Raw genomic sequence first — 15,009 nt, forward strand, 5'->3', positions numbered from 1 at the left:
AATGTATAGCATGGCAAAAAAATCATATTTTGAAACATACCGTATGTGAAATTGCATTAGTGTGAGTACTGTGAACCCGCCAGCTTTCGATAACCGACCTATATCAGGCACAGAAGGCTGATCACGTATATGGATGTTAGAAAAATGAATGATAATAAAACAGATAAAAATTTGACTCCCAAACTAGCAGGGTAGCATTACTTTATTTTTATTAATACGATACGATAAGCACGTCTCTATATAATTTCCATCAAATAACTTGGCTCGAAAGTTATTTATACGAGAAAATATGTGAAAACTTATAAAGAACATATTTCTGCGTAGCCAACTATACCCCCAGAATTTATTTTACCCGTTTTACACGCTTTATATTAGCTTCACCTGTATGTATGTAACCGACTCATTGGGACTCGATTTTGACCCACTTTTAACGGACAGATTTAATTCAAACTTTGCGCACCTGTCAAAGATCGATGACAATGCAATAATCCGAAAAAAAATGAAACTAAAAAATAAATAATAGTTAAAAAAAAACTAAAAAACACTCTGTGCATATTTTTCGTCTATCGAGCAACCCACGCTTTTTCACAATAATACCAGTATTTTTTTGTTCATTACCATTTTCAGCCTAAATTAGGAATTATTTTTCACTTTTTAGTTTGATGTGCTTTAAAAGCGTGTCTTTTAGTTTTTTTTATCTATTATTTATTAGGAAATAAACAAGCAGGCGGATTATTTAAAGTTTAGTTAGTGTTTCAACTGCAACCCTACCTTTAAGTATACTCTTCCCTTGTCTCCTCTAAGTAATAACGGTTGTTATTGAGCAATTTTTACCTTTTGAAATTGCCGAATTAGGTATAATAATTTCAATCCCTTTTTATTTTTTAATAATTTGAATCTAATATATAAAATTCTCGTGTCGCGGTGTTTGTGGTAAAACTCCTCCGAAACGGCTTGACCGATTCTCATGAAATTTTGCGTGCATATTGGGTATAACTGAGAATCGTACATCTATTTTTCATCCCCCTGAATGTTAAGAGTAGTCCACCCCTATTTTTTTTTTAATTTTTAGATAAAAAAAAATATTTTTATTTTTTTACGATACAGCATTAAAAAATACATACAGCCCCTAATTTTCACCCCTCTACGATCAACCCCTATTTTTTATTATAAATGATAAACGTGGCAAAACGATGTTTGCCAGATCAGCTAGTACATCATATATTTCATTAAAAACTTACTTGGCGCAAGAACACCTTCCACTCGAATCAACGCTGGTTCAATACCAGTCTCCGGATCGACTACACCAGACCCAGTTGTCAATAGAGGTGAAGACCACTGCCCGTCTGATTCACCAGCACCGAGACCAACCCACAAATCAAACAGGGATGCCTATGGATACAAATTTTGATTGGAAATTCAAGGAAAAATGTTCCTAAATGGTGATGAATGAATTATGTCAAAACGAAATCTACATAAACTTCCTTTTGACAACACGATAGACTTTATATGTTTTGAAGACATTAAAGAATAGAAAAAGTCAAGCTTAGTAGTTTATAATTATTATGATTAATGAGAAGGCCGGCAACGCACTTGCGAGCCTTCTGGCAATATCACTTAACATCAGATGAGCCTCCTAACCGATAGCTCTCTATTATAAAAAAAATATCAGTATCTGTGGTACTAAGTACTAACCTGTATCTTCCTTTGGTTTTTACGTCTATAATAGTATAAATTAGGCAGAGTCAATTTAACGTGCCAAAGTGGTATATTCCCTTCAGTTTTTCGTGCCATTGGAAGAACGGACTGAAAAAAAATATTTTTCTCTATTAAACATGATTGGTAGAAATATAATATATATAATACGGAGGCACTCGCCTTTTAAACGTATTCAATCCCTAATGGAAGTAAGGGAAACACATTTTTGTGCCTGTTGATAATTTTTATTGCAAGTACGATCTCTCTGTATCCATAAAGTAGACAATTTATTTGCCGTGAATCGAATACGAATATGCCAGGTATAAGAATAAGTATCACTGGCATTCCACTTAACCGAGGAATTGATATCAAAGATTATTGAAACATAATATATAAAATCGAAACAGCGATTTCATTACAATTTTCTCCATGATGTGTTAATTTCATTATCTTTATAAACGATATAACAGTATATTTATATTTGGTCTCTTGTATTCATTACCTAAGTGACAAAGACAAAACATTTGCAAATTAAAATTTATATTTACCGCAAGATCGATGTTTTGCTTCGCTATGTCAGAATGGCGCACCGTGTCTGTAAGACTTTTACTAGCACCCATAGAACTTGCAAGGTCATCGCGGTCTTCTATAATAACCTACGAAAAAATTATCAAAGATAAATACCGACATGAAGTGAGTTTACATAGAAAATGTTAATAAAATAGGCCTAGAAATGTGGTCCGAAGACCACTCCTAAACTAATAATTAAGACTAAGACAATTCTATTTTTCTATTTTTATCTAATTAATTTTTTTATTTTATACAAAATTCTATTAATAATGAACGAACTAAAATTAGATGTATGAATTATATATTATAGTATTAACCGATAAAAGTTCGTTGTTATTGAACTTTTTAAAATAACAATCGTAAAATTAACCTTAACTGTTGGTTCATTGATGGTTTTCTGAGGTTCCTTGGGCGGTGGACGGTAGGTCACTGGTGGCCGAAGTGCGATTACTTCTGGAGAGGCATCGTCGTTTACGTACATTGATATTTCGATTGTCCACATAGCTATCCATAATTCCAAAAATTCAGATGATTTTGAACTAAAATTTAACATTAATTTTTTTAAATTCTAAAAAGGCAATTCTGGTAGTTTGGCAGTGGGTATCATTCAACACTAGATGAGCTTCCTATCTGTTTACATCGGGTAGACTTTATCATTCGTAATCAATTATTGTCTTCGAATATAAGTGGGTTGCAATTATTGATAGTCGGAACAAACTCTTCCGTAAGTCAATTTCTTTTTAAATTTAACTTATGGGAGATGAAGATGACACTTATCTCTGAATTAGACTGAAATTAATACGGAATACGTACGTATAAGTATTTATACGCTTGGAGGAAGCTTCAGGTAGGTCGAAATTTAATATTAAAATTGTCTAGCAAAATACAGGTTTAACGTTTCTTGCTTACCTATAATCTATGAAATCTACAGATTTTTTTTGGGTAGGGGTATTTTGAACGCTTTGTGATGTGACGATGCCAGAATCAGTTCGAACTATGGGTGAGAATATGTCTATCGACGTCTTCGGATCTGTAATATTCACGATATATTTTTACACAATATCTGTAATAATTTTAACAACTATTTTGTACGAATAAGCTACAATATGTCAAAGTTTATTAATTCTATGCTCTATTAGGGATTCTTCATATTAAGAAAAATGTCAGTGAAATTGCAAAAAAAAAATCCAATTTTTTTTAAAGTATGTAAATTCAGCAGATCTTCCTAGTAGTTTAGTTTGGCTTAAGGCTTCTAGTTTTTTACGTACGTTTATTAAGTTACGATACTTTAACAATATTTTACACAAATAATACGCAGCTATCACAGTATACACAGCAACGACCGGAAATATTGACTATACTAACATACATCTCCTGCAATATAAATTAACAAAAACAATCATATCGGTTTCTCTCGGTTTTGTACGGAGTATCAAACATGAAGAAACGTAGTCTATGAGGCCTAGAATAATACTACGGTACAATATATGTATTAAAAACAGGCATTTACTTGAACCTTACCTTCAATTATTATAGTAGACTCACAATCCGATGGCGAGGCATCGCTCATTTCACTCATAGCCAAATTTGCGTAGGGACACACGTTGTCTTCTAATTGCATAACTGATATGCTTTCTCTGGAAAATATTAAGCGATTTATAATTGTATGGTGTTTATCGACACATAAATTATAAGTTATAAGAATATTTGAACGAAGACAAAACTAATAAATATTTCTAGAACTTGTTTTTAAATATATATATGCATGTGCTATAAAAAACAGTTTTGCATAGGAAAATAAATGGAGATATAACTTATAAATACGTTATGGAAATTCAGAGGTTTAACTTTCGACAAATGTCCCTTTTATATAACTATTGATTAGATATCAAAATAAGTTTCTGTACTGTGTTGCTGTATTAACCAATATAAGTAATTTATTGAATTAATATAATATAATGTAATTTTTATAATAATTTGAAAACTTGTGTAATCTATGTATAATAAAAATCTTTCAAGCTATCGATAGGCTATCCTATTGACATTTATGTAAAAGATTTAAAAAATTCAGAGCTCAAATAGTTTTATTAGTGACCTTTTATTAGATTCCTACGCGATCAGGCGAAAAACGGCTGCCTTCGTACACAACGCATTGAAAAACCGATTTGTAAAAAGTTTTGTGAATACGCGGAATTTTTATATATTGCAGCACTTGAGGCCTATGGCCTATTTTATCACTGAATAGGCAACAAGCTATTAAATAACGACATCTAAAAATACTAATATAGGTTTCAAGCAAATTTATTACTAACTCCTTAATAATAATAAACTATAAAATAACTTTTGGTTTTGGAAATAATTGTAATATAAATAAATCAATTTTTTTTTTGTGTACAATAGCATGTCAATAACATAAACACAGTCAAAATCTGTTATAACGACATCGAAGGGCCTACTCATTTGGTCGTAAAAACCGATAGTCACAACAGCCGATGATATTGTTATTAAAAACCTAATGCAATAGAATTCAGCCGGGACCTTTGATTTTGGTCAATATAACCGGTATGTTGTTCTAAACGATGTCGTCGTAAATGGTTTTGACTCTATTTGTAATTTAAAATAAAGTAAACGCTCCTTGAATGTATTAACCTGTTCTAGGGTTTTTGTATGTAATACATGTTTATTATTATATGACTCACCTACGTTCCAGAGTTTCTGTGAGCCGATGAAAGGTTGATATCATCATATTGAGTCGGTTAAGACTTAGCTCTAAGGAACATTCGGTGACTAAATTAACTTCTAAAGCAGGTCCACAAATTAATGCCCCCATGACATAAACAGGTGGTGCTATTAACAAATTTATGTCCATACTGAAAAATATTAAATGTTAGTATTATTTAGGTTTTTCTTTAAATTTAGTTATGGCTAATTGGCCCTTTATTGGAAGGTGTAGCTTTCTATTAATTTCTATCTTAAAGTAAAAAACGGGAAATCACTTACGAATGCAATATTGGTGTAATAACTGGCGAATCGATTTGTTGACTCCATTTCAATGCCGGGTTTTCGCCACTCGTTTTTAGTAATTCTGATTGAAACACCTACAATTTGGAAAAATATATTTTAAATCAACTAAGTTTAATTAACCGAAAATCCTATTGCGCTACAATCTTTTAGGTCTAGGCCTCAGATTTGTACATCAAATCAATCAGATTTCTGTGCCTAAGAGCCGCCGTTTACTTTTAGGGTATAGCATGCCGGTTTCCTTACCATGTTTTCCTTCCCCGTACGAGCAAGTACTACGAACTCAGTTAAAGTCGCTCGCTGAAGTTACTTGGCCAACACTATATAAATAATCTACTTCTACTAGAAATGAAAAAAATAGCAGTTCATAAAATAGTTATTAAAATATAAAAGCGAAAAACCAAACACCTACTCGTTTATATTTAGTAAGATAAAATATACACAATTTTTCTTCTTACCTCGTGATTGGCCAGCTGTTGGAACTGGACAGATCGTACTGCCAAACCCTTTATCAGCATCTCATATTGGCGTCCTTCTATTACAAGACTCGAAATTAACTCGTTCTCCGGCGCAGGATTTATGGGGTTCCTAAAGATAATATAATAATATTAGAAAAATAATTAAAAATAATATTAAAAATAATTTGTGTTACACCACTTTGGAATTTGGACTAAACATTACTTAGTACATACATTTTCAACAAGGATAAATGGATAATACTCGATGCAAAAAAATAACTTTTTTTTAATGGCAATAGTATCAAGAATACGTGACATAGTTTATTTATGGGAAATTCTCTGACAATTACCTGCCGAATCCCCCACTTTCAGATTTCTAGATTTATGGTACACATTGATTACTTTAATGATATTTGTAAAGCCAGAAACATATAACAATTTAACAGTTATTTAAGGAATATTTTATGTTTATTCACATAGTTAAATTTGAGATGATATATGAAATTCATATAAATACCCAATCGACCTATTGTAATCATCGGTCAGAGACATTTAAATACCCGTTTCATTTAATTATCTTTATAGATAACCAGTTGCTTTTGTTTACTTTAGCCTGATATCGAATTCTGTACCGTGTTATAAAAGATTAAGTCAATGCTTTCCATTGAACCGTTTTAGCTAGCTAACAAGTTTTCTGCCGAAATTGACCCCTTTCAACACTTTTATTCACAGTTTCACAGATCTATCCCTTACAAAATCTTGCGATAAATTATAATTTATATTTCTCGCTTATTAAATTCCATATATATAGTTTTATTTGAGTAATAATTCACTTAAGAGATTATAAAAAAAGTTAAGTTGCTATGTTTACCTGCACATTGGATTTTGTGGATACGGGTTTACAGTAGTTTTACCCAGCTGAAAATAAGAAATAACTTTTATAAATTAAGTAGAATTTAAAATTATAAAAGCTTTGAAATTTCAAAATTTATAAATATTTGTGTTTTAGCTCAGTACGCTTTAACTGCGTAAGATAATTCATACAAAACTTATTTATCAATAAATAATAACTTACCACAAACATAATAGTATCGTCACCGTTACTAGTATCAATTTGATCAGTAAGTAGAAGACGCAGCCCTCCCGCACTCACATAGATCAGAGGGCGATGTCCTTCTTTCGGCCTTTAAAAAAACCGTTGTTTTATGGTTTTTGTTACATTATTAATTATCAATATTAATTAATATTAATTATTATTAATATTATTATTATTAATATTATTATTATTAATTATTAATAATAATATTAATAATGTTATTTTTACCATTACCATGTCGTAATACGTTAGTACTACGAAATGCGGTCCATTCGCGTTAATTCCACGATGGCAAATATCTAATCTAATAAATATCTAATATATAAAAGTTTTATTTCTAGCAAACAATGTATGATGGTACTCCTAAATCGGGTTTAAAACTTAAATTCTAGGTTAATAACATTTTTTTCTGCTGATATATGTTTTTGTATTTATTTTTTCCTAAGGCTTTTTAAGTAATATGTACCTTGGTAGCTCATATGGCTTCAAAGGTTAAACCTCCTATTGTCCTGTTTTGTAGCTACAATTGATTTATTAGGTATAAGAATAGTGTTGTACTTATAATATGCGCGACACTTAATAAATTAGACGTTTAACAGAAACTTTAAGAAAATGGTTAAAGCGTAAAGACGTACTGGAACTAAAGTACGAAACTTTAGTTCCAAATACTAAGGATTTCCAAACAAAAATGTTTAATGTTACGGACTATTCGATAAATCGTTTAGAAATTACGATAAAAAAATATGTTGTTATAACAGATAATTTGATAATCATAATAAAAGCGGAAAACAAAAACTATGGTTGGCGATCATGATGGTTAATTTTGGATGCATAAAGGTGTCTGCCCACTATCCCGTAGCATACCATAACCGTGCCAGGAACGTATCCAGCACGGAAAGCAATCCGGTACGCTCTATTTCGCCCACTGAAGCGGGCCGACAGCGTTCTGAACCCGTTTACAACCCGTATGTAACCCGTATTTAATCTGTATGATGCCCGTATGTGACACGGCAGAAATCTTTTCAATACACTCGTAAGGCATCGGTTCATTCTCGTACAAATATCAGTGTTGCGTAGACGCGTTAATGTGGTGAAATATTGAAATAGTTACTTATGGCTATAAGGAAACTAACGATTGAACAACTGGCAATGATTGCTATCATTTTGAATGAAAAGGAAGAGGAATGCCTAAAAAACACTCGACGCTACTGGATTCACAATTCTATAAAAAAACGCTTTTACACTATCCATATACTTCCGATGTTGTAAATTATATATAAACTCATATTTACGTACACATTCTATTAGTTTTTCGTCCTCCATTTTTACACATCTAAAGGGTCTTTCAATAGGGACTTCCGAACTTTTACAGTTGATAGCGGCCATCTAGTTGAAGCTACATCTGTCAAATTGGCTGTCATTTATTTAGTCTGTTTTGCCAAATCATCATGGATGGATATAGCGTTCAACAACACGTGCAAATGATAAAATTGTTTTATCAAAATGAGTGTTCTGTTCGGGCAACGTTCCGCGCGCTTCGCCCATTTTACGGGCGCCATAATCGTCCTACCGAGAGGACTATTCGCAGTGTGGTGGATAAATTTGAGTCCACTGGTTCAGTAAACGATAAACCAACACCCGTACGTCGACGAAACGCAAGATCTACCGAAAACTTTGCTGCTGTCCGTGAGAGCATGCAGGAGAATCCGAGGCAGTCGATTTCGCGTCGCTCACAAGAACTCGGCCTTTCACAGACCACAATTTGGCGAATTTTGCGTCGTGACTTTGGCCTGCACCCGTATAAAATTCAACTGACCCAGGAGCTGAAGGTAAACGACCATAGACAAAGACTTGTGTTCGCTGAATGGGCTCTGGAGCAGTTGGCAACTGACCCTAATTTTCATCGAAAAATCATCTTCAGCGATGAGGCCCATTTCTGGATGAATGGGTACGTGAACAAACAAAATTGTCGAATTTGGGCCGATACAAATCCACATGAGATCCAAGAGCGTCCAATGCATCCCGAAAAAGTCACTGTTTGGTGTGGATTTTGGGCTGGCGGCATGATCGGTCCATATTTCTTTGGACATTTCGGATGCGCGCCACCCAGAGAAGCCGGGGCGGACATTTGAACGATGTTATATTCCACACATAATGGCATCGATAGGCCTTTCAAACGAATAAAAATTGTTGATGATATCTAACACAAATTTTGTTTTATTTAAATTTGAAGATAGGAAGCCCTTAATGAAAGACCCTTTATAAGCATTCAACAGAGCAACACTGCTACAACGCATTTAAAACGGGTTTGTAACGGTCATACTCAGCTCAGTCACCGTTTAGCCGCCTGCGCGCAGCGGTCTGGCAACGTCGCGTGCCATGCACGTAGCGTGTCCGCACCGTCAAAATATTCCCTCCGACGAATAGTTGACGGCCCGTGCATGGCACGCTACGGTGTCAGCCGGTGACGGAACGGTCTAGTGGGCATAGTCTCATACTTCTCAATACAAAGAATAGTTTTTTGTCTGAAACGGTCCTAGTACGGTCATGGTATGCTACGGGATAGTGGGCAGACACCTTAATGGCTTGGTACTTTGAACAAAGCATTGCCAAAGATTCTTTGTAGACGTGCGTTCGAAGCCAGACCTTCTACCACCTGCCACTCTTTCTCTTTATTATGGAGTTAGTTAGTTTATTATGGAGGCCTTAGTTAAAAAAAAAATTATGATGTAAAGCAAAAACCCCGTTCTCGCTCGATCCAATTTATGTATTTGGAAACTGGTACTAAATGTTAATTTAGATATATTTTTTTAATTGTACTCTCGATTACCAATATGATTAAATCACCAATATTTCGATGCAAATTATAATTACCTATTTTCCTGATTTTGTAACGGACAGCTATTCTTGGGAGTGAAGAGTCGGAAAACACTAACGACTGGTTCCAAAATAGTTGGACGTAAAACTGCTTCTAATGGTGCCAGGGCTACATATATTTCCCAAATACGCTCGTCCTGCAACAAGTAATTTTTAATTAACACTTTTATATAGCGTTACAGTTTTTTTCTTAAAAGATTGTGCAACTCTCATCCCTAGGTTTAATCTCCGTTAGTACACCAATAGCGCATCTAACGCTCGCTCGTACGGTGAAGGAAAGCATCGTGAGGAAACGGGCATATCCTGCCTGAAAAAATGATCATGAAAGAGATACAAAGATTTTTGTAAACCTAAAAGGTTTTTTTTTTTAATGTACAGGGACCCCTACCTCCTAGCCTATCAGACACGCAATCAGGCAGATATGTGACCGAGTGGCTAAGCAGCAGGGGAGTGTCGAATTCTCCCCTTTCTTAAAAAGTACCCTCATGCCAGACTCGAGCTCCAGGTCGCACCTGGCCCTATCAAAAGTCGCACAGTCAACAAGTAAATTAACCTAAAAGGTTTGGCGCCATTGATTTAACCTTTAATCACAAAAAAATGATTGACTTTTATCTCAGCTCTCCAAAAACAATTTGACAGAAATAGACAATGGAATAGTTTTGTTTAAAGCGTGCAATTAAACCGAGATACCAATACACTATAATACAATTAAATCGCTTATATATAGGGCCATATCTCAAAGTACAAAGTAAAACTTACTGGTTCTATTTTCTTATACGACTTCAGTGTCAGCTCTTCATTTAAACTCGCTGGTAATTTGGATATTCTGGAAGATGAACAAACTTAAACATAAATTCTACACAATAACATTAAGCATCAAACAATTAAACTAATGTTTGTTGTTTGCGCACTCACTAAGACTCATATAAAGCAGGACGTCAGTGTATTAATAATTTATTTTTTGCGCAAATTTTATAATTTTTTCATTCTTTAGGATCATCTCCTGTTTAAATAAAATAAAAAATAACTTACAAAACTGATGTAACAGTGACCGATAGAAAATCGCTTTCTTCCGTAGCATTTGTTGGCTCTCGAGCCTCCAACACCCTTCCTCCAAGCACACCGGGCAGCCAATCTTCATTAACTCTATATAATGTGTTTTATTCACAAATAAATATGAAAATGTTAACTGAGTTTCCGTTCACGTACGTTTAAACGTATTCTTGCAGATAGATTATAATTTATTGCAGTTATCGAAGATAGCAACTACTTGTTGTCTTATTACGGTTATTAGACTATCCGGAAAGCAAGCCTAGGATAATAAGAAGTTCGCGCAGCAGATATATTTGAAAATTATATTAACTATCTCTAAATTTTCAAACCGCGACATTCCAGCTAGAATGTTGGCAAGGCTCTCATGAGGTTACTTGCACCGCCGGAATCATAGGTAAATTAAAAATCTTATAAAATAAAATGCCCTTCAGAATCCAAAGTTATCGATATCAATTGCTCACCTCTCATAATGCTTGATTGAAGCAGACGCCACCTTTATCTTCAGCTGGTCATATCTGTCTTGCATATCCAAGCTACTGATGACGTCATCCGCGTCAAATGCTAGCCTAAATCCGGGCGTGGTCACTAGGAGCGTAGCGTGGCTCACCACCCATTGGAACCAGAGGAATGTTTTTAGCTTTTGCGCTGTAAATATATTTGTATGTAATAGCGTGCAATGAAAACGTCTGCCGCAATGTGATTAAATGAGACGGTAATAAATATTAATATTTCTATTTATTACTACAAAAAAGACCGATGATTGAGCCGCCATGTATCTCCTACCATGAAATAGTGCGGTTCGACTTAACGATCCCGTGACTAAATCAAGCGTGACTACACAATTTATTTTAGTATGTAGCTTTTTTGTCATCCCTAATAATAGTAACGAGTGAATGTTTGACCGGGAAATTGGAAGAAAAGAGACGGAAGCTGGGCACTACTGTCTTTAACGCCATTCACCTAGCTGGAGATCGTCAGAGGAAACAGCAGTGCACTAATCTACGACAACAAGGTCGGAGACATCACGATGCTCAGCGGTGAGTAAGCTATCTTAGAAGGAGGAGGAACCGTTTGATATCAGTCTTTGACACACGTAATGGAAATGACTTCAATGATATCGTATACCATATAGATCATAGTTGTTAAGCCTAAGTTTAATAATAGAAAATAAATTGTTATCTTCAACTTACGTTCTCTATCAGGATATGCTTGGAAGATTGATATAAGTTCCTCAGATGGATGAATGCTCTCTGCATCCAAAGATATACTCTGCGTATCTACTTCGGAGGTGGCCCTAAAAATCAATATTGAATTTACATAATACATTAACTTATAGCGAAACAAACTTTTCACTGAATTAAGTAATAACAGAGCTAAACTAACAGGTAAGATATGGGAAGAATTATTTTTCTACTTTGAAAAGGCAACACTCACCTTAAGAGAGATCCCTGAGAGCTGGAAGACTTGGTCTGCTTCGCCAATTTTAGAGGAGACGCTTGAAGCAATCGTAACACATGAATACAACAGTGAATTGCTTCAGCTATTACGTTAATCTGGAATAAAATTAAATGTGTAGGACTTAGGCACCTGTTTAGGTGAGATGAAGTTATATTTCGATGTGTTAAAATAAATTACTAATGTAACTGAATGTTGAGTTGTTAATATTTTCCATTTAAATATAACAAAATTTTCAAAAAAACAGACGTAGAAAAGTAGTTCTTTGGAGATGAAGAGACATCTATTCACACATTCACATCTAGACATCATAAATGTATTTTTAACTAAGCATGCTTCTAGACCAATTAGTGTGTAATATAATAATTGAGATTTATTTATCTACTTACATTATACATTATTAGTATATAGAAAAACAGGTAACATAGATTATTAGGGAGAAAACGAGCGTATTATTTTTTATTATTTCCCACCGTATAACCTTCCCCTTAACTTCCACAAATATTTTAAGATCATAATTAGCCATATCCGTCCAGTAATTTTTGAGTTTTAGCTACACCAACGAACAGCCATTCATTATATTATGTATACTATGTTGATCGGCAAACTAACCTGATCATGATCCACTCGAACATTAATAGGTGGTGTGTCTGCATGAATGTTGACTCCAAGTGACACTATAGGACCATCCTTCACTGTCTCCTCGCGAGGGGACTCCGAGTCATTCTCCTTTGCCTATATGAATATATTGAATTATAAAATGTAATATTCATAATATCATTCGTTAGAGAGAGAAGGTACTAGAAACAATTATATTTATTACTTTACAGCAAAGATTTCAAATATTATGGATAGTTATACAAATTATTTAAGAATGAGATTTATTACTATAACTAAAATTGTATCAAAAATTAAAACTAAATTAAATCCATAATTATAAAATGTCAGTACGTACTTGGGGATTGCTTGCTTTGCCTCTGAAAATAAAAAGTAAAATAAATAATAGATAAATTCAATATTAGTCGCTTATAAAAAATATACGTAGGAATATTTATTTTAAAAATATACCTGGTAGATGGTCCTCGAACGAATTCTTTTAATGATGAAGGCTTGAAATCAATTCCACTTCTAAAGTACTTTGTTGCCTAAAAATCGGTAATATTATTTTAGAAAGAAAAAATGTTTTTAGTTACGCCTAAAACTAAACTATGTTAAAATAAAATATCATTTTGAATTATACAAATTTCACAAGCACAACACAATCCACTAAAAATAATAATATATCTGTATTCTGTAAGTATCATTGATAAAAATAAATTAGTGTAGGAATTTGACCATAAAATGAAACTTAAAGCCGGAATTACATTAAGAAATTAGTGGCATGAATTAATTTAGTAATTTTCGTTATGCATGCATTAATTTCCTGAATGCAAATGAGTTTCATGCCCTGCGCGATTTTTTGGTGAAATTAGTTTCATGTAACTGATTTCATCAAGCGTAGGGAGGACGAGAAAAAATGGCAATAATCTCTTCGTCATTATTTTACACTATCAAGGCTTTTTTACAAAAGCATATTTTTGAGAAATGTACAGAAGGCCTGGTTTTCTATGTCTTAATTTTTTGTTGCTTTAACGTTTTATTATTATTTGGCACAGTGACTAATTAAATTAATTGGAGAATAGAATTTGTAACAATTTTAGTAGCATAAGCTGTCGTTTTTCAAACTTAATAAAAAATAAATAATAGTTAAAAAAAACTAAAAAACACGCTTTTAAAGCACATCAAACTAAAAAGTGAAAAATAATTCCTAATTTAGGCTGAAAATGGTAATGAACAAAAAATACTGGTATTATTGTGAAAAAGCGTGGGGCGCTCTGTGCCATCGTCTATAGAGCAACTACTTTAGATTTTTTTTATTTATTTTTTTCGGATTATTGCATTGTCATCGATCTTTGACAGGTGCTCAAAATTTGAATAAAATCTGTCCGTTTAAAGTGGGTCAAAATCGAGTCCGACGGAGTCGGTTACATACATACATACATACATACAGGTGAAGCTAATATAAAGCGTGTAAAAACACTTACATCATCAGTGGTTAACTCCTGAAGTTTCTTCTCTTTTTTGGGTGCGATAAATATTTTCAAAGATTTTGCAACAAGAGATAATGTTATCGATGTCGTCACGAGATCTAATACTGTTCTTGGTATAAGTTGATGTGTGCTTTTTAATTGCGATTTTAATCCTTTGGCGGATTTTTCCCGACCAGAACGCTCGGCACCAACCCTCGCTTCTAGAGTGTAGCAAGAGACGTCGGCCAATCGCATTCTCCATGGGAATGCGTCATCCACAACACATGTGTTATTGTCAGCTGAAACGGAAATATCCAATAATATACTTATTCCACTGTTACGATAGGAAAAGGGTGAATAGATATTAAATGTTACTATCTTAAAATGACATTTGAATCATAGTGTGATCACAACGCTAACTTGGGTTTGGTGGGCTCAGTTTCCGCATTCGGTCCGTTCATTAGGTCTCATTAGGTCCGTTGTGCCTATTAGGTAGCGTTCAAGTATTACGTAACGAATTTTGGGAGGGGGGGGTCCTTTTGTAAAACGTTACGATGCGGGGCGGGGATTAAATTACGCGTTATTGTTAATATTTTTTTCGACTTACACCACATAATAGTAACTAAAGAGTCACTAGGTGGTCACGAAACGTTTTACTATACTTGGGTACAGTACTGTACTTGAGTACTGAACAACGTTACGGCGAGTTACA

The 15,009-nt window shown here is 33.9% G+C and overlaps 1 protein-coding gene across 6 annotated transcripts in view; it reads right to left on the reverse strand.

The window, feature by feature from the left end:
- The window catches only part of LOC125062351 (vacuolar protein sorting-associated protein 13B), a 60,907-nt gene that overhangs the window by 31,160 nt on the left and 14,738 nt on the right, over positions 1 to 15,009 (reverse strand). For all 6 annotated transcript variants that reach the window (XR_007119242.1, XM_047668200.1, XM_047668201.1 and 3 more), the window contains exons 23-43: positions 14,313 to 14,596; positions 13,297 to 13,373; positions 13,184 to 13,205; positions 12,841 to 12,963; positions 12,208 to 12,326; positions 11,964 to 12,067; positions 11,235 to 11,418; positions 10,753 to 10,866; positions 10,480 to 10,546; positions 9,718 to 9,857; positions 6,823 to 6,931; positions 6,619 to 6,665; positions 5,748 to 5,877; positions 5,269 to 5,366; positions 4,968 to 5,138; positions 3,790 to 3,905; positions 3,178 to 3,298; positions 2,639 to 2,807; positions 2,247 to 2,354; positions 1,696 to 1,806; positions 1,242 to 1,392 (exon numbers count right to left, since the gene is read on the reverse strand). Coding sequence is in view for 5 of the 6 variants with exons in the window: in XM_047668200.1 (XP_047524156.1) it covers positions 1,242 to 1,392; positions 1,696 to 1,806; positions 2,247 to 2,354; positions 2,639 to 2,807; positions 3,178 to 3,298; positions 3,790 to 3,905; positions 4,968 to 5,138; positions 5,269 to 5,366; positions 5,748 to 5,877; positions 6,619 to 6,665; positions 6,823 to 6,931; positions 9,718 to 9,857; positions 10,480 to 10,546; positions 10,753 to 10,866; positions 11,235 to 11,418; positions 11,964 to 12,067; positions 12,208 to 12,326; positions 12,841 to 12,963; positions 13,184 to 13,205; positions 13,297 to 13,373; positions 14,313 to 14,596 (2,565 nt within the window). In the remaining variant the exon portion in view is untranslated. The remainder of the gene's footprint in view (positions 1 to 1,241; positions 1,393 to 1,695; positions 1,807 to 2,246; positions 2,355 to 2,638; positions 2,808 to 3,177; positions 3,299 to 3,789; positions 3,906 to 4,967; positions 5,139 to 5,268; positions 5,367 to 5,747; positions 5,878 to 6,618; positions 6,666 to 6,822; positions 6,932 to 9,717; positions 9,858 to 10,479; positions 10,547 to 10,752; positions 10,867 to 11,234; positions 11,419 to 11,963; positions 12,068 to 12,207; positions 12,327 to 12,840; positions 12,964 to 13,183; positions 13,206 to 13,296; positions 13,374 to 14,312; positions 14,597 to 15,009) is intronic.

The sequence above is a fragment of the Pieris napi genome, chromosome Z (genome assembly GCF_905475465.1).
Source record: "Pieris napi chromosome Z, ilPieNapi1.2, whole genome shotgun sequence".
NCBI lineage: Eukaryota > Metazoa > Arthropoda > Insecta > Lepidoptera > Pieridae > Pieris > Pieris napi.